The sequence below is a fragment of the Centropristis striata genome, chromosome 21, assembly GCF_030273125.1.
Source record: "Centropristis striata isolate RG_2023a ecotype Rhode Island chromosome 21, C.striata_1.0, whole genome shotgun sequence".
Lineage (NCBI taxonomy): Eukaryota > Metazoa > Chordata > Actinopteri > Perciformes > Serranidae > Centropristis > Centropristis striata.
Window position 1 is genome coordinate 19,844,635 of NC_081537.1, and position 19,560 is coordinate 19,864,194.

Here is a 19,560-nt window from a genome sequence, read left to right on the forward strand (position 1 = left end):
CACAGACAAAAAAAGAATTCTATCCAGGTGGGAGAAAACAAATCACTTCATTTTGTCTGCAGCTGAGTGAGAACCTGTGCGTCAGCATCAGAACATCTATTATTCAGAAGCACAAACACAGCTGGTGAGATGTCCCACTGCGTTAGAGGAGATGAAATGCAACCTAATGCTGAACATGGAGGGAGTTATTCCTCTTCACAGCTATGGCTTCATCGCTCGTTTGACACTCAGAGTTGTCTGGGATGTTCCGCCTCCTCTGCAGGGAGTACGCTCTGTGAGGAGGGAAACACCTGCACAGACTCAAACATGATCCACCTCAACCAGGGACTTTTCTGCAGCTTTTTGAGTGAGAAAACTTTGATCCACACAACAGACGTGTACCAGTGTCTGTCAGTTCACTAATGGTTATTGACTCAAGAGCTAATATGTACAACACACTATAATTAAGTCATTTTTAGCATTTTATGGCACTTTAAAATTTGACCATTTTTGACAAAAATTTCAACATGCTATAGTATGACAAAAAATTTTGGACATCCCATTATATTGTGTTTTTCAGTAATATATGGACAAACTACGCTTTGATATGTATCAACAGACTGTAAGAAAGTCATTTTTAGGCATTTTCAAATTTGACCATTTTTGACAAAAATCGATATGCTATATATATATACTATAATAAAGTAAATTTTACCATTTTTAGGCATTTTAAAATTTCACAATTTTTGACAAAAAAACAACATTCTCTTTTCTTTTTACATTTCTCAAATCTTTTTCTGGGCTCAGAAATCATTTTTCTGTCATTTCTGGTCATATTATGCTGTAACTTGGTGTGAAGGTTTGATACATTTTTGATGTACGCACCCAAAACCGAGCTGTCTGCACACCACCTCTGCATCTCTGTCGTCCCACTGGTCGTCACAGACGGAGCCCCACCTTCCTGCATGAAACACCTCCACTCGACCTTCAAAGTCTTCCTCGCCTCCGACCAATCGCAGCGGAGGTCCGCTTCCTGAGAGAGGACGTAGAGATAAATGTAGGTCAAACAGCATCAGTCTCCCTCACAATCCCTTAACTCTTCTTTCTCCCCCAGGTATTTATAAAATAAGGAGGTTTCTCAGGAGTTTAGAGAACAGAAGGGCTCGCCGTGCAATCACTGAAAATACAGAACACTCCAAAATGTCAAAAGTTTTTTAAACCAAATCACAGCATGGATTTTTCTGTATTGTTTCAATGGTCTTGGTGTGTTGATGTAATCTTCTGGAGGCTTGTTCAGCACCAAATGTTCGAAACAAATGGTATCAACTCAAAAAACAGCTTACGGGACATGGTTGATCTGAAAATGGCCTTCAGAAAGCCAAACATTAATGTTCTGAACCGTAATAGGTTAAATTAACACGATGTATAAAAATAGAAAAAAAAAACCCTTTCTGATAAATCTCTCTCTGTGTCTCTCAGGTGTGTGTGTGTGTGTGTGTGTGTATATATTCAGGTGTGGTTGCACTGACACTGTGGAAGTCATACTGACCTTCTGGCGGCGCACACACCACTGCCGCCTCGTTTCCATGGCTACAGTCACCGGTGACGAACGTCCTGCTCCGACACTTACTCAGAGCGTTCTCGTCCCCGTGGCAGCCCAGGCGCTCGTAGTGGAAGAGGCCGGAGCCCGAGCCAAACTGCGAGTGCTGCAGGGCCGTGCCTATGTCTCTGTGAAAACAAGAAGGAGAGCAAATATATCACAGCTGTAAGACCCCAACACTGAATGAGCAGTGGTAGAAGAAGGATTCAGATCACTCCACTACAAGTAAAAGTTCTGCATTCAAAACGTACTGAAGTAAAAGTACAAAAGTATCAGCATCAAAATGTACTTAAATAAAAGTAAAAGAACTTGTTATGCAGAATGGCCTCCACTCAACTCTTATATATATTCCAAATATATTATTGAATTGTTATTATTATTGATGCATTTATGTAAGCAGCATTTTTTTTTTAAAGATGGGGCTCATTTTAACTACTTAATATACTTTTATGAGTTTAAATTGAAAAGAAAAAGTCTAATCACTTTAAATTTATCATGTTTTTCATGTTAAATTTTGACCGGAAAACTAACTAAAACTGGCATCTAAATGTAGTGGGGTAACAAGTGCAATGTTCGCCTCTAAAATGTAGTGAAGTAGAAAAATAAAGTTACATAAAATGGAAATACTTTAAAGTACAAGAACCTCAAAATTGTACCACTGTGAATGAAGAGTGTGGTGTGTTGTTCTTACCCCAGGCCCAGCTGCCTGCAGATCACGCTGGCGTCTCTGTCGGACCAGTGGGAGTCACACACCGCCCCCCACTGGCCGTTCAGGTAGACCTCGACACGCCCACTGCCAGAAGACGAGCTGCCAACCAGACGTGCTGCACCTAAAACACCAGTAAGAATCGAGACGGTTTAGTGTTTAACAGTTGTATTACAATTCCATAATATATAATTAGTTGGAGCTGCATTTATTGATTTTTTGGCCACTTGGGGGCAGCAGAACAAGCTGTAAACACAACATGACAGATCATTAAACTGTTATGGTGAAATTGGTCTAACTTCACATAGACCAGACACATTAGTCTTCATTTGTAGGTGTGTTTCAGGTGACATGATGAATCTGACGCCTCAACAGGAAAAAGCCCTTTACCCATGGACACTAATGCACTTTTCTTCTGCTGCTAACTATCATGTTTTTAATGTGTCAGCTCTCTTACTTAACTGTGCGTCTGGAATGTTTTAATTATTTTTCAGAGATAGACAATAAATATGTCCAGTCTCCTCTGACCGATCGGTGCAGTGTTTTAACTCCAAATTCAGTATTAGCTCGATTGGAACCTCGACTGAAGTGGTACCAAAAAAAGCACCAGGTGTTATCTACTATCTTTGACTATCTACAAATTATACTAATGGAAAACTTAAAAGTTGAGTAGGGCCAGGTGGTGGAAATGTGGCATAAGTTAAACTTTCACTCTTCTTCCAGCTCTGTTTTGTTCTGTATTAAATCCTGAGGGAAATATCTGTCTCTTCAGCTGCTAAATGCTGCACTTTGTTCACCAGCTAGTTGACAACTACGTATGTCTGACACTGTTTGGTGCTGAGCAAAATTTTTTTTTTTTTGCTGAAAACAGCTTCTTGCTGCCAGAACCGAGGTTGATGAGAACAGAGTTTGTGGGCCAGAAAACCAGAAACAATTATCAAAATACACTTTGAAGGGCTGGAGGGAAGTCCAGAGGCAGGCGATATTTCTCTTTCTCCGTTTGTCACTATGAACCCTGTCACACTACACAAGGACATTTAATTAATTGCTAATAAGATTTACCACGATGGTGAGCCATTTGAACTCATTTTAGAGGTCAGCAGAAATAAGAAATGTACATCACATAGGAAAACAAGAAATTTGATCAAAAAAGTTTTTTTCTTTCTTACTCTCATAACCCTTTAGATTAATTGGGTCAAGACCCTGAAGACAAATTAATCAATAATTGCATCATCAGTTATTTCCATGTAATGCTGCTGTGATTAATTTCCCCAAGTAGTGGAAATGTTACACAGAAATGAAATTGGTTTAATTGATGGAGAAGCATTGGAGTTCTTTAATGGTACATTTTTTTCTATATTTTACTCATCTTTAATAATCCCTTTGTTATTTATGTATCCGATTTGCTCTAAACTTTGTCCTAAAGAGGTTGATTGTTATAATAAAGGCTGTTGATCAGTGATGTTGTGGTGATCCGTGGTCGTACCCTGGTGGCAGTCGCAGTAGGCCCAGCCGATGGCTCCAGAGTTTTGTCTGAAGAAGCACCAGGGGTTGGACTCCCGGTCCGGGTTCCTGCAGTAGCTGTGGTCACCCAGCCCTCGGCCCGGGTACTGCATCACGTAGTCTGGAAACTCTGTCCACTTCAGACAGGGGGCGCCAGAGTCTGTCTGAGACACGGTGCCGTTGTAGTATCCCAACTCTGTGAATCCCTCAGAGCAGGACAGAGGCACTGCACAAAGAGAAGGAGGGAGGGGAGGGGAGAGAGAGAGTGAATAAGTGTTGAGGAAGATGGGAGAATAAGATGTTTTGGATGAAAGGAGGAGGATTTGGGTCAGAGAGGACAATGTGAATAAAAGAGGGGAAAGTTTGATAGAAGATCGAGGAGGAAAAGATGAGGGGAATTGCTCTTATTCAGCTCACATTATCCCCATGTCTGTATTTTATCTGAGCATAAAGGCTTACATAGATGACTCTCATACACTGTCCACTGCCCCAGCAGGATCCCCACTAATGCATTTACCCCCTCTGATCCACACTGAACTGGTGAAATTCCCATAACCTTAAAGCAGCCTTTAACTCAACATGGTGGTGATCTGACACAGTAATCTTCTACGAGAAGCAGGAACGTGTGAGTGAAGCTTAGACAGGCTGAGAGCGAAACTGCTGACATCAAAGTGAAGCAGAATTAGGCCACAAAATATAGAACAGGTTATATACTGCGGCCTGATATCAACTTACATGGACGCATTAACGAAAATGAATTATGTTGCAGAATTTAACAAGCAGAGTGGTACACATAAAGGCACCAGAGACACTAATGCTCTCTGAGGACGTTTTCACTAGATTTAGAGAACGAGGAGGCAGATTAAACAGAGAACCTTTGTGTCTTTGTTTATAGACGTATGAAAGTGAAAGTTATGCACCAAATTTGAACATCGTGAGGTTGAGATATTTAAATAAAAACAGCTGACAGCACTAGAGGCAAAATCAGCAAATCACCAGGTAAGAGGTAAAATGTATCCCAATTATTTGTTTTTTATTTGTTAATTATCATGTATTTGTGCATATTTTTCTTGTTTATTTTTTCTTTTTATTTCTATTTATTTTTTTCTTGTTTTTATTTCTTAATTTGTTTACTTTTTTGTGTTTATTTTTTCATTTTGATAACTTTTTTCTTATTAATTTAGTTTTTACTTACTTCTTTGTTGTTATATTTCCTTTTTCTTATTTCTTATTTCTTTTTTATTTCCGTTGTCTTATTTATTTATTTATTCTTGTTTATTTCCTTTGTCTTATTTATTCATTTTTTCTTGTTTCTTTCCTTTGTCTTATTTTTTTTGTATGCATCCTTCCTTTCTATCGTTATTGCTTCTAAGCTATTTTTCATTGTTGTGCCCTTTATACGCTATTTGGATTGTATAATGGTCTATTTTCATTTGAGTTTATTTATTTTTTAAGTCACTACAGCTGCTGCCATATTAGTAAGTTGGTTAATTATTCCTGTTTAAAATCTGCCTCTAAAATGAAAACCATAATGGTTCTGCTTTAGTTTCTTCATTTTCCTGTCTCCCTCCTTTACTTCATCAACTGATCTGAGGGCATTAAATTCCCCCAAACCAACAGGAAAGGTCTTTCTTTTACTTGTAATGGAGTATTTTTCCCTGTGGTGTTGCTACTTTCTCTGAAGGATTTCAGTCTCTCTGTACACAGTGAAGCTTTCATGGTTTTCGAGGCCAGGCGGCTACTAAACTATGATTAATGGTAGAGGTGCTTCAGTAACCGGCAACAGTCTTATCTCTCCGACACACACAGCTTGGCCGTCCTGCAACATTATCTACGCGGTGCAACCCTCGTGCCCACCTTGCACACTAACACACATACACACTCAGAGATTTGCTGCAATGTGACCAAGACACACACACTACAGTCTAGTACACACACACAGAAACACACACAGGGTCCAATTTGGAGGAAGATAAGAGGAAGAGCAGAATGGGAAGGCTGAGAGAGTCTGAGAAACAGGAAATCAATCAGGCAGAAATGTACTGAACTAAAACAGAAATCTATCCTCAAACAATAAATAATAGAGAACACACTCAGACATCGGTCCCAAAAAACCACCCTCACTGGTTTCCAAACCTCAAAAAGCCCCTGACTTCACACACAGAAAATGTGTGCCTGTCCCTTTAAGAAACATGACACAGGAAGAAACCGAAAGCAAACTTCTTTCCTGGGAAACAGAAACACCCAGAATCCCAGTCGTCATTATTGCTCCTTTACAGACGACAGCAACACACGTAAGTAGCTTTCACTGAGCCAAACATTCAATATGACGCAGAAATACTGAAATCTATGTTGTGTGGAGTTGTGTGGAGTTAGTAGTTGTATCCTTATCGTTGCTATTTCAGCCTTTTTGTTAAGAAATGCTGCTTTCTCCAGCACAATACAAATGTGTTGTTGTAGCTGGTAAACAAAAGGTCCATTTAGTTTACCATCACATGGTCGATCAGCAGATTCACTTTCCACAGTTTTCATGTACATTTATGTTTTTGGTCAGGATGCATTTAAAGGACTTTGTTCATTTTGTTGGCTAAAAACAGTTCTGACCTTTGAAACAACAGTTCATCAGTTTAGTTTATAAGCTCTTCTGCAGCTTTTAAATTGTCTTCCTGTAATTCACTGCAGGATATTGTGGTGGATTTTAATTTTAACAGGTATTTGTAAGTCAATAATGAACTTTGAACCTGAGCTTTCAAGCTCACAAAAAGTCAATGATTACACAGGGGGGAAAAATAACCCTTTCCCAACTGTCATATTAGAAAACACCAAGGTTATAATAGTTAACGAAAACGAAATAAAGAAAACTAGAATTGAAAAAACATTGTCATTAATTGAAATAGAAATAAGATAGATACACAAAAATACAACAAAATTGGATGGCAGTCCTCTTGGTGCTTATAAATTAAAAATTAATAAATAAATAAAAACAAGAGTTTAAAAAAACAAAACAATAACTAACTGAAACTGTATTGTGTGGTTACAAAACTAACTAAAATTATAGTGAAAATGTCCTTCATTTTCGTCTTTGTCAACTTTTTCATACGTAAACCTTTTTGGTTGATATGAAATCTATTTCATCCATCTGGTTTTATGACTTAATAAACTTATTGGGCTGAGATGGATAAGACAAAGGAAATAAAGGCAACATTTATTGTGACTGTTTTTAATCTGGCACGCAACAAATACCCCATTCCAAAAAAACTAAAACTAATAAAAACTAAACTAAAACTAAGCATTTTCCCAAAAATAAAAACTAATTAATACTAGCAAACTCATTAAAACTAAGTGAATTTGAAAACAAAAAATCACAAAACTAAACTAAACTAAAAACCAATGAAAAATCCAGAACTATTATAACCTTGGTAAACACATATCCTTGTGGTATGCCAGATATTACTAGAATAAATATAAATATTTGACAACTCCTTTTGTTTTACAGTAAAATAAAATCCAAATCCAAATCACTGCAAGCTCGTAAACAATAGAGGTCTCACTTTTTTCTCTCTTTTTTTATGTGAACTTTGCAAATATTTTGATGTAGAAAATGCATTTAGAGCCGCAACTAACAAATATTTTCTTACTTATTATTTGGTTCACAGAATATCAGAAAATAGAATTCACAAACCCAGGCTGACATTGTTTTGAGTTTGTGATCATTTTATCAGATATTCACGAAAGAGAAATTGGAGCAGTGGCCCTCTGATCTTGCAATCTAAATGAAAGTTAAAAGTTTCATGAAAATCAGGTGTTTTTCTGTACTCCTCCTGACAAGCAAGCAGACATGTTAACCAAACTGAAAGCATAACCAGATCAGCAGAGGTGAAAGCACACTAAAAATGTAAACAGAAACTTTATTTGTTCAGAGTTAAACTTTCACTGTGAAAACTTTATCTGATATACAGTAGATCATGCAATGTGATTGAAAGCTCCACAACAGCTGCTAAATGGAATTTGTGGTCAGAATATTTTTCGCAAATAACGTTTATGTGAATTTTCTGCCTTAATTTAACTGGGTTTTTTTCTTTTCTTAGAAATGGCCTCCAGCAACAGTCTCCTATCTGAGGACCAGTTTCTTTGTCCCATCTGCCTGGATGTGTTCACTCGGCCAGTTTCCACTCCATGTGGACACAACTTCTGCATGTCCTGTATCACGGCTTACTGGGATGACTTACCAGTCAGCCAGTGTCCGGTCTGTAAGGAAACATTTGAAAGGAGGCCGGACCTCAAGGTCAACACTTTCATCTCAGAGCTTGCGTCGCAGTTCATGTCGCTTCAAGTGACAGACGCTCACATCTGGAGCCCGGGCCGACCGCAGGCTCGCTGTGGTGCAGCGGTGCTGTGTGATATTTGTACTGACACGCAGCAAGAGGCTGTCAAGTCCTGTCTGGAATGTCTGACTTCTTACTGCGAAGTCCATCTAGAGCCTCATCACAGAGCTGCCGGCCTGAAGAGACACACACTGGTTGAACCGTTGGAAAGCCTGGAGAACAGGATCTGCAAGGAGCACACCAGACTCCTGACGCTGTTCTGTAGGAAGGACGAGGCCTTAATGTGCGACGTCTGCGCCGGTTTGGGCCACAGAAACCATGACGTCGTTCCTGTGCAGCAAGCATGTGACGAGATGAAGGCTCTGCTGGGGGACGCTGAGGCCAAATTGCAGCAGATGATCCAGGAGAGGCTGCAGAAGGTCCGAGCCACGAAGGAGTCGGTAGAAGAAAGCAAGACAGAAACCAAAGATGTAATAGCGATGAGCGTGCATGACTTGGTGGCGCTGGTCTCTGAGATCCAGAAGAGCCAGACGGAGCTTGTGCAGGTGATCGAGGAGAAGCAAAAAGCAGCAGAAGAACAAGCAGAGGGGTTTATTAGCAGCATGGAGCGGGAGATCAAAGAGCTGCAGAGGACAAAGATGAAGCTGAGGGAGCTGAGACAAACTGAAGACCAGCTTTGTTTCCTCCAGAGCTCCCCGAACCCATCAATCATGCCGCAGACTATGGACTTGTCTACTTTCAGTTTTAACAGACAAGTGGAGATAAAGCACATACGGAAATCTTTGAGCAAATCAGTCTCTCAGCTGCGAATGCGGCTGAATAAAATGAACACAGAAGTACAAGGATTATGTGACGGCACAGCGGTGTCACAGGACGCTACGCTGAAAGACGTGCAGCAGTATGAGGTGGACATTGTTCTCGATCCTGACACGGCTCACCCTCTGCTCATCTTATCTGACGACAGGAAACAGGTGAGATTCAGCATGGATAGAGGTCTGTGGGGGGGAAACCAGATCCTGAACCCCAACAGGTTTTCTGTAAATCTCGCCGTTCTGGGACACGGAGGCTTCTTTTCATGTAGGTTTTACTTTGAGGTGTTTGTTGGTGAAAAAACTGAGTGGTGTCTGGGTGTGGCAGCCGCGTCCATGCAGAGGAGGGGGGTGCCTGTTCGAAGGCCTGGCTGTGGACTCTGGGCCATCTGGTTCCTAAAGGATAAAGTGGAAATCTTCTGCTCTCCCAACGTGCCGGTATACTTGGGGAAAATGAAGCGGGTCGGCGTGTTTGTCGATTATGATGGAGGACTTATTTCCTTCTACGACGTACAGACTGCAACCCTCATTTACTCGTTTACTGAGTGTGTCTTTACTGAAGAGCTGTATCCGTACTTTAACCCTTGTGATAATGAATATGGTTCAAATTTAGCCCCGATGGTAATTGTTCCCGTCAGCCGCTGAGTGATTTGTGGGTTAATTACTTAAATGCAACTTGTGTTTAATTACAAAAAAAGAGTTGTTGGTAAAGTTGCTTTATTATCGTCATCAAATATGTAAAGCATTTATCTTCCTTTTTCTGATTTCTGTTGCTGTTGTGTGTCAGTGTGCCTGAAATTTAAACTGTAATTTGATAAAGGAAACCAAAAATTTTACACATAATTACCATCATTAATTATTTAAATTTGAAGCAAAAATTAAAATATGAGGAAAAAACAGAAAAGATTTAATATTAAACTAATTAATCAGGTGTAAGAGGTGGAAATGCTTAAAAGGAGGAATTGTTAAAGGATAAAGTAACGTTTGCAGATAATGGCTATTTGATAAATGAGGTGTTGTTGTTTGGGTTTGTTGCAGAAAATATGTTATTTTGTTGAGGGTTTGGTTTCAGTTATAATAATGTTGCTGAACACTTGCTACGAGAAGGAGTCAAGGTATAGAGGAAGAAACATCCAAAGCTTTGCTTCATTTCACAAAGAAAGGTCACAAATGTGCTACTTGTTAAGTTAATGTAAGAATATTATTTCAAGTAAGAATGGAAACATCTTTCTATACAACATGGGGTTAAAATTCCAGGCAGTCTCTACTTCATATTCAAGGTTAAATATCTTGTTATAATAACATTAGCACCTTTTTTTACTCCAAGTGTCAGAAATACTATAACAGCTGCCTTGATGAGGAAAACCTGCAGAGGAGTATGTTTTTTTTTTTCTACACAGAAAATTGAAAGGGAATCAATAAGAGTCAGACCGTTAAGCAGAATCGATAATGACATCAATAAAATCTTATTAGTTCTCATGGCTTCTCTGAATATTATCACAGAACAGGTGCTATGAATTTATAATTAAGCAAATATGTATCAGCCTGTTTTTTGGTGATATATTCCAAAGACATCCAACATATTCATGTCAGTTAAAACATGTAAGTTGCATGTTTATTTAGTTGTTTTATGATAACACAAAATGTATAAGCTGTCACTGTATTTAGAAATAATTTAAAGCTGTATATGATCTGTAATGCCCATAAAACTTTGATAGCCAGCTTGATGAAATTTTAATAAAGTCAAAAAGCATTACATAACAAAACCAGGCAGCATTTTCACTTTCTCATTTCCATCATCAGGGAAAGGACGACATCTTAAAAAGAGAACAGATATATCTGGTGACAGAATTATTATATATATCGGCCAATCAAAGGTTTCAAAAATGGTAACTGAACAGTGATGATGATGATGATGATGATGATGATGATGATGATGATGATGTTTATTAAGCTATTTATTTTATTCCTTTTCCCCAGTTATCATTAATATAATAAGCTGACAATGTACTCTGGATTGAATTTGCATCAAAAATATTCATAGCCAGTTGTAGCTATGTAAACTGTATATTTCTAGGGCTTTTATTGTGAAAGGTAAGAAGGCAAAGAGTGGATCTGGTGTGCGCCGTCTTTATCAAGGTTTATTTTCTCAGTGATCATTTATAGAATAGGCTGACAATCTCTGAATTGAATTTGCATCAAAAATATTCATAGTGACAGTTGTAACTATGTAAAAATTTGTAGGGCTTTTATTGTGAAAGGTAAGAAGGCAAAGATCGGATCTGGTGTGCACTGTCTTTATCAAGGTTTATTTTCTCAGTTATCATTTATAGAATTGGCTGACAATGCAATACATTATTTGTATGATCTATAATAATGTATAAAAATGTTAAATATGCTTTAGTAAAGTTTTATGTTTGAGGAGCTCTCTAGGCACATTTGTAGATGGGTGAAAAAACGGTGCACAACCCTCATAAAAAAAGGTCTTTTTTCATTCCAGCTCAAAAAATTACTGATTTTCGATTAATTTCCCCCCCTCTTTAATCAGTATTGGCATCAGTCTCAAAAATCCCATATCAGTCGGGCTCTAATCTTGAAATGTCTCTTCTTGTTTTGATTTCATTATCACTCTGCATGTCTGATTTTCATTTAGAAATTTCTCCTCTCTTCACTACTTTCACCTCCTCCCTCGTCGTGTACGCCTCATTCATGTTCTTTAATTCCTCTCAACACCCGCAGCGCACACACACACTCACATATACACACAGACGCACAACACTCGCCACTAACACAACGGTACTCTGCCCATCACCATGGGAACACTCAGTCTCCTTGCTCCCCATAATCCATTTCCCAGCCACAATGAGTATTTGACACGGTTCACACTCGGAGGCTTGCTGTATGGGGGGTGGGTGATGTGTGGAAACGGCATCTTCAACACAAAAAACACACAATATAATAATTATGGAATATGGGGAAATTGCCTCTCTGTTTTTCACCATTTAACCTGTTTTTCAATACAATTTAGTGCAACAAGAGAGAGAGCTGGAGGAGATTGTTGCAGCAGAGAACAACATTTACTTTCAGAGAGCCTGAAGGTGGTTCCTGTGTGATATATCTGGCTTTGCTGGATTTTCAGGTAAGGTGAGAGGTGTCTTTGTAATTGCATTTCATTGCATCACATGGATAAACAGATATTTCAGCACTGGAAATGAGCCGAGAAGGAGGAGCTCCCCGCCCCACCCCCCAACATGGCCTCCACTCCTCTCGGAGGAAGAAGTGAAATTAAATTGAGGGGGGTGCAGGCCGGAGGGAAGAGGAGAGGTAAGACTGAGTGTGGGAGCAGGGCTGAGGCGGGTGAATAAAGGAAAGAGGAGAAGAGGCGTCAACAAAGGGGCTTCATGAGTCAGAATGTGGGTTAAATTGGAGGGAAAAACACAGACAGAGCAGAAGGGAAGAGATGGTGTAGGAGGAGAGGCTGGATGGAGGGACGTTTGATTTATAGACAGGATGAGGGTGCTGTGCTCCGAGTATCACCTCCTACTCACCTGAGTTCTGCACCTCGTTTAAGTAACTGTCCTCAGCCACCACCTGCAGACGGGAGGAGAGATGCAGCAAGTTAGACACAGGACCAGAAACTCAGCTGATAATCTCAGAATTCTGTCCATATTTACTGATACACAAGCAGACGAACATCACGACAGACTTCAGAGGTTATGAGGTTGTTTTCTGTTATCAGTTAATTAGCAGAATATCTTAGAAACTTGCTGAAAAAAATTGGCATCAGGCCCCGGAACATGAATCCATTTTTGTAGGGAGATAAGTAAATCTCAATATTAGTGGCAAATGCATTTTCATTATGCCACAATAATACAAGCTTTAAGCCCTTTAAAGACTGGGGCATGACGGGCCTCAAAACTATTCATAGTTACAGTTGCAACAGTTGTCAATTAAAGGTTTGAATAGATTGAAGCAGGCAAAGGACAAAATACCAGGATCCTGTTGACCCAGAGCAGTATCTGGCAGTCTGTCTGTGGTGACACACTGGTAAACCTTTTCCCAGTGTATATTTCTAGGGTTTTATTGTGAAAGATAAGAAAGCAAAGAGTGGATCTGGTGTGCACTGTCTTTGTCAAGGTTGAAAGTTATAAAGTTTGATGTCTTGGTTCAGAGTACACAAACAAATCAACAGATCCACCGTTGTGGCAACGCTGTGAGGTGACACCTATTCTGTACAGTGATTGGTTGACTTAATGAGGGGTTTTATATTACATCTATTTGCAGTATCTGGGCCAAAATGCCTTGTTGATGCCAGAGGTCAGAGGAGAACGGCCAGACAGGTTTGAGATGATAGAAAGGCAACAGTAACTCAAATAACCACCTGTTACAACCAAGGTCTGCAGAAGAACATTTCTGAACGCACGACACGTCCAACCTTGAATCTGACCACACCAGCCACTTTATTAGGTACATAGTTCACCTAATAAAGAGGCCCTTGAGTGTAGCACCTTTCCCCCTGACAGAAACCAGTACTTATTCTTCTTCGTCCCCATAAATAATTTCATGTGTTTAATCAGAACCGTCATTGTTCCTTTGAGGACATTGTGTAACTGCAACCAAATTTAGATGAAAACTGGCACGAATGTGATGATTCTCTGCATGGAGGTGATGAATTTAAATGGCCACTTAAAGCAGAAGTCTGACTCATTCTTCGACAAACAGTACAGTAATAATCTCATATCATTTTCTATGACAGGATTCTGCTTCAGCCTTGACAAGTGTGCTTCTTCTTATACTTGAATGTGAAATACTTTCAGGTGAAAGCCAGAAACCAGAGAACAAAGAAAAGTCAAGAGGTAAACTCGTCAACTGAGGAGAGGTTTTACAATTTACTCACATCTGAGTTTATTCATTAACAGCAGGGAGCACCACTCAAAGAAAACAAAGGAAGAGATCTAACAATTATAAGTCACTCAGGTGTGAGAGCAGAGTACAGTGTAAACACACACACACACACACACACACACACCCTCTAATAGTACTAGACAGCATCAGATGATATCTGACAGAGGAGTGTCGGTTTCATTTTCAGAAATCAGGTCACACCTCTACACAGGAGGGCACCTTGCAGAAGGACACACATGCACATAACACACACTCTCTCATACACACACACTCACACACACATGCTGCCACTGTGGAATAACTGTAGTGAGGGCAGCGAAATACAACACGTTTCACCTTCACACAGGTGAGTTCTGCTCTCCAGTTGTCTCTTTATATCTGATAGTCACAACACACACACACAGAACACACACACACCAACACCTTCCCGGAGCCCCGCTCACTCTAATGGTATTACAGCAGGAACGGTTGACCTGTGGTCGTGAACATGGGTGCTGATATCTTCATTCATGTATCAATCACACAGCTCGATTACAGCGCTAATCAGTTATGACGCTCTCACAGCTGCGTCCAGGCTTGGCCATGCAAACAAACACACACACACACACAAACAGACACTGAATAGAGCTGGGACTGTATGGATAGGGGAAGAAATACAGAAGTCAATTTCAGCTCTGGGTGAGAAGACATTACTGCATGGCTCAAAAAAATGTTTTTAGTCCTAAATGATAAAATCTTATTAGCAAAAGCCAGTCAGGTTCACACAGTCTTTATGTATGTCTGATGATTTTCCTCTTTTATGAGGCATCGTGAGTGGTCGATCACACAAAAATCCGACAATATACATTGTCACAAAATTGGTTAAAAAAAAAGTTTATGACAGTGAAAATGTCCCCTATCAGACGGGCCATTAAAAAAACACAATATACTCAATTTTTTTATCATAGAAGAAGTAAAAAATATATCTAATTTTATAGCCTGAAACCATTTATCCTTTTTGTTTTGTTTTTGCTTTAAAATTACTCAAAATTGTTGCAGAATAATTTGTTGATCCATTTCTCAATTAATTGACTAATTCTTTCAGATATTTATAATAGTTTTCTGCATTTTCAGCTCTTTGCAACTCTCCATACGCTAATACCTAGGTGCTGTCAAGATTGTTTACAATTGCACGTCAGAGTTTATCAAAGTTCAGCTCTATGCAAAAGCTTTGTGTGGCTCCATGTTTAATCTACTGATTCTATTAAAAACAGTGATTTCTGGCCCAAAATGTTGCTTTTATAAATGTTGGTGTGGCTCCAACTCCATTTCCCCAAAGAATAACATTTATATACTGGCAATTTGTTAACCAGATGCTGCCTTAATTATGTTCCCTGGTAGCGTTTTTTCTAGTTTAAGAAGGGGTTCATAAACACAAAGTGCAGGATTTTAACACCACAGACCAGCATACACATGTGGTCTGGTCTTAGCTACAAAGGACTTTGGTGGTTAGAATTTGATAAAGATTCTTAATTCAATGTCAGGACAGTAAACACATCCTGTATCAGTTTTTTTTTTTTTTTTTTAGCTTTTTAAATACGAAACCATCACTATGATTTTTCCCTCAGCTTAACCACGTGTGAGTGTTTAACCCTTTGATACGCAACACATTGACACCCCTTCTAATGCACAACATGGGTAAAAAATGAGCCAAGAAGTTGGCTTAGTGGTTAGCTTAACAAGCTACTTAGCTAAAAAATGGATATAGGTCATTTTTGACCATGTTGTGCATTAGAAGGGGAGTGACACAAAAAGGGATTTCATTTAAAAATTAATAAAGGAAAACATAAAAATTAGGATGTATGATGATCAAAAACAAACTAATTGGAAACCTGGAATACTGAATGATGAAAATAATTTACTGAAAAGATATAGAACATAAAAACTCTGTCGGGTCACTTTAGACCCATGTTGTGCATCAAAGGGTTAAACTTAGCTATGAAAATCATGCTTTAGTTCCTACGAGTGGATACTGTAAATGCAATTTTTAGAGAACACTTTGCTCAGTGTCAACATTTTACAACATAGCAGATATTTTCAATAACACCATTTTGTTATTATGTTGATGTGAGAAGTATGTAATGTAATTCCAAGGAGACAGCGTGGGTGGAAAGTGTCTAGACTAATACAGATACAGAAGGTGGTCTATGCCGGTGGGCTGGCATTAACACACAAGTGAGTTGTCAAGAAGAACAAAGATGAACATTAGGTTCAGCAAGTGATATATGATATAAGTTTACATTCAACTGACAAAGCCTTCTCATAGCCATGGTAATTGTGATGGGAGCAAAGAAAGAAAACAAGCGACAAAGTCTGTATAGGTATGAGGTCGAGTTGGATGTATGAGTCAACAAAACATCCGACAGATTGTTTCCTGTTTCTTACAGTCAAGGTTTTAGGAAACCATAACTCTGATTAACGTTTACTGCATATTTATTATTATAACCACAGCAAAGAAGGTCCCCTAACCTTAACAAAGTATTTATATTACCCATAATCATGATCTTTCTCAACATAACTACTACTATACTACTACTACTATAACTAACTACTACTACTATTGGTACTGGTATCGTCAATTTTTTTATGCTAACAGATTTATTTTTCACAGTGATTTGTAACCGTTTTTGGAGGCACAGACAAATGATGTGGCCCTGCCAATAGAACAGGGACAAAATATATTTTTTACTTGAATTTCAAGGACTGGTTGGTTTACACCTACAGTATTTTTGCCAGCCCTGACTAGGACCTCATGACACCCTGATGGTAGATTAAAAATAGCACCTGGAGAAAGACTGTTTATACATATTTAAACTAAGGCGGCTGCACGATTAATCAAAATTTTATCGAAAGCTTTATATGGACTAGTGCAATATCCAAATCGTAGGAATGTGCAATATATGTTAAAGGAAATAATATGTGAGTATTGTGGTGCTGCGAGATGTCCCAACCCACAAATCATCTTCTACAGACTTAAGAAATAAACTGTTTGGTACCGATCCTCATACTATAATATTTTTTAAACATATTTTTCAATGAAAATGAAAATTAATGATGCAACATCGTGAATCACAATGAAATATCATTCAGTCAATTAGACATTCTTTCCCAAATCGTGAAGCCCTAATTTGAACTCAACACCCAAACAAACACACCCCTCCCGTCAGTGCTCTGTCAGAACGTTAGCTTGTGCCAGGTGTACCGTCCCTCTTGCTCACACTGCCTCTCTTTTTACATCCATTCCCCTCTCATGTGCTCAAGCACAAACCGAATAGTGTTGTGGCCGAGCTACTCTCTTTGTTTCCACATTTACAGAGGCAGAGCTGTGTAAAAACACCAGATTTTCTTTCAACACACACAGAACTGACAGCTTGCAGACAGCACCTTTAATCCTACTACACCCTCATGTATTATAACACTGAGTTATCCTAAGACTTTTGATTTATGAAAATAAAGTCATATTGGAGGTGATTCAGAGGAAAATTTGCAGGGTATGAGAGGCCATGGGTTGATTTCCACGGCTTGGCTCCTTTTCTGTTTATTTGTGAACATGTTTGATGTTTTGTTGTGATGTTATGTAGATTCTCCTGATGAAAAGATTTGTCTAATGGAGTTGAAATGAAAAAAGAAAAAGCTGAAACTCATCTGCAGTGTGCTATTTGTGCTACATGCACGGCTGCTTCCAGTGTTAGTGGGTCTAATTAAATCCTGCACATCACTGTACTCCACTAATGACTTCTACACCAGCTACACAGCTCATATGCTGCACATTAGCACAACACACACACACACACACACTGTAGTACGACATAGGAGAAAAAGAAAATTAATTAATTAATTAATTGATTGATTTAGCAGTATTTGATTGTTTTGCAGCATGAATAAAAACAACCAGATTTTGTTAAATAAATGACTGAACCTGACTTCCAGGTGAGTACTCTGGGTGATCTGACCCACACCCGAACACCACCTGCTTCACTAGTTCTTATCTTCAACATGTCTGAGCTGACTGATGTGCTGTGACAAGCTTCAACCGCCCGTGCAGGGTCCATTCCCAACACCTGCGGGGGGAGAGAAGCCACCGATGGGCTGCTCTCATGATATCCCGCCGAGGGGGCCGGGAGGGAGGAGGAGGAGGGAGGAGGAAGGGGTTGCGATTGAGACCATGCATGACTGTATGCGCGCGTGTGCATGCGTGCGTGCTCGCTTAATTGCACAATGCCCTTTGATTGCACCATTAATTGGTTAAAAGACAGATTAGAGGTGTTGGTCCGCTTCAAACGCCCCGAAATGCACCTGCTTTGTTTGAAATGCACCCTGAATAAATCAATGGTGGTTTTATTAAGAAAAACATGCACGAGTCAGTCCTTAAATATTGGTAGCATTGCCCTGGATTTTGGTTCAAGCTAATCGCATTATCAGTCTAATTATCGACCTGATTAAGGTTTTTCTGTAAGATGCAGCCGGTCATCAAAGCGTGACTGTCACAGGACAGTAAAAGGAAAATGGGATTTTAAAAAAAATGAGGCCACATTGCAAAAATCAACCCCATCATCATCTTCATCATCATCAGACAGGAGTACGTACCTCCGCCAACAACGGCAGCCAGAGGCAGGCGGTTCCGATCAAGCACATCATTTCCCGGCTGGTGAGAGCCATCCTTCCCGCCCGGTGTGTCCGTGTCATAGCCAGAACAGCCTCCGCTCCACTCCCATCTCTGTGTCCGACCTGTCCGCGAGGTGAGCCGCTATCCTCCGCTCGTCCCGAGCTGCTGGGAGAATGAAACGTGGTGTGTGATGATGGTGATGTACGTGGGAGGTTTTACGCACAGAGGACAGGGTGCGGCACTATAAACGCTTCACGGGTTGGAAAACACACACACGCAGACACACACACACCGATCCAATCCTGGGTGAAATAGTGTTGAGCTCTGCAAAAACCTGATGCCACAAGCATCTCTCCCTCTCTCTCTCTCTCTCTCTCTCTCTCTCTCTCACACACACACACACACACACACACACACCAATATACTATATCTGACAGCTGCATGATTAATCATTAATGGATTGTGACTGTTTTATCCAGGTTAATTATAAATTACTTGTATTACTTATAATCAGGTTTGGGCTATGCAGACAAAATGAGCTCTTCAGCTGATGAATCAATGTCACTACATCTCAAGTCCTCACACACAGACTCTGATGTATGAAAATGAATGAACAATGTTGTATTTGTTAACCACATGGTGATGATAAACTGTTTTTCCCCAACCAAATAGGGTGCATAATTTTCTAGTTGAATAAATAAAGATGTATTCTCTAAAGGTGTATTCATACCAAACACGAAGCAAATATTTTGCATGGTGTGAATACATACAAAGTCAATGCATTTGCGCTAGATAAGACAAATACACATCCATGCGAGCTGAAATGTTTCATTTTGAGAGAAAAATCCACAGAATGCTGTGACGCAATCATCTATAGTCATGGAAAAAATTATTAGACCACCCTTGTTTTCTTCAATTTATTGTTCATGTTAATGCCTGGTACAACTAAAGGTTTACAAATATAATGATAACAACAAATATAGCTCACAAGAGTTTAATTTAAGAGCTAATATCTAGCCATTTTCCATGGCATTCTTGATAATAACCAAAATCATTATCAAGAAAACCATGGAAAATGGCTAGATATC

The 19,560-nt window shown here is 39.4% G+C and overlaps 2 protein-coding genes across 2 annotated transcripts in view; one reads left to right on the top strand and one right to left on the bottom strand.

Moving 5' to 3' along the window:
• Positions 1–18,777, bottom strand: part of LOC131959245 (neurotrypsin-like) — a 28,341-nt gene extending 9,564 nt beyond the window's left edge. Inside the window, exons 1-6 of the mRNA XM_059324377.1 lie at positions 18,454–18,777; positions 12,471–12,513; positions 3,772–4,014; positions 2,271–2,409; positions 1,529–1,707; positions 865–1,012 (exon numbers count right to left, since the gene is read on the bottom strand). Coding sequence (XP_059180360.1) covers positions 865–1,012; positions 1,529–1,707; positions 2,271–2,409; positions 3,772–4,014; positions 12,471–12,513; positions 18,454–18,552 — 851 coding nt within the window. The 5' untranslated portion in view covers positions 18,553–18,777. The remainder of the gene's footprint in view (positions 1–864; positions 1,013–1,528; positions 1,708–2,270; positions 2,410–3,771; positions 4,015–12,470; positions 12,514–18,453) is intronic.
• On the top strand, positions 5,248–11,490 carry LOC131959244 (E3 ubiquitin-protein ligase TRIM21-like). Its single transcript, XM_059324376.1, has 2 exons — positions 5,248–6,082; positions 7,877–11,490. The coding sequence occupies exons 1-2, from the start codon at positions 5,956–5,958 to the stop codon at positions 9,565–9,567; spliced, it is 1,818 nt and encodes a 605-aa protein (XP_059180359.1). The 5' UTR covers positions 5,248–5,955; the 3' UTR covers positions 9,568–11,490.
• Positions 18,778–19,560: the final 783 nt, after the last annotated feature.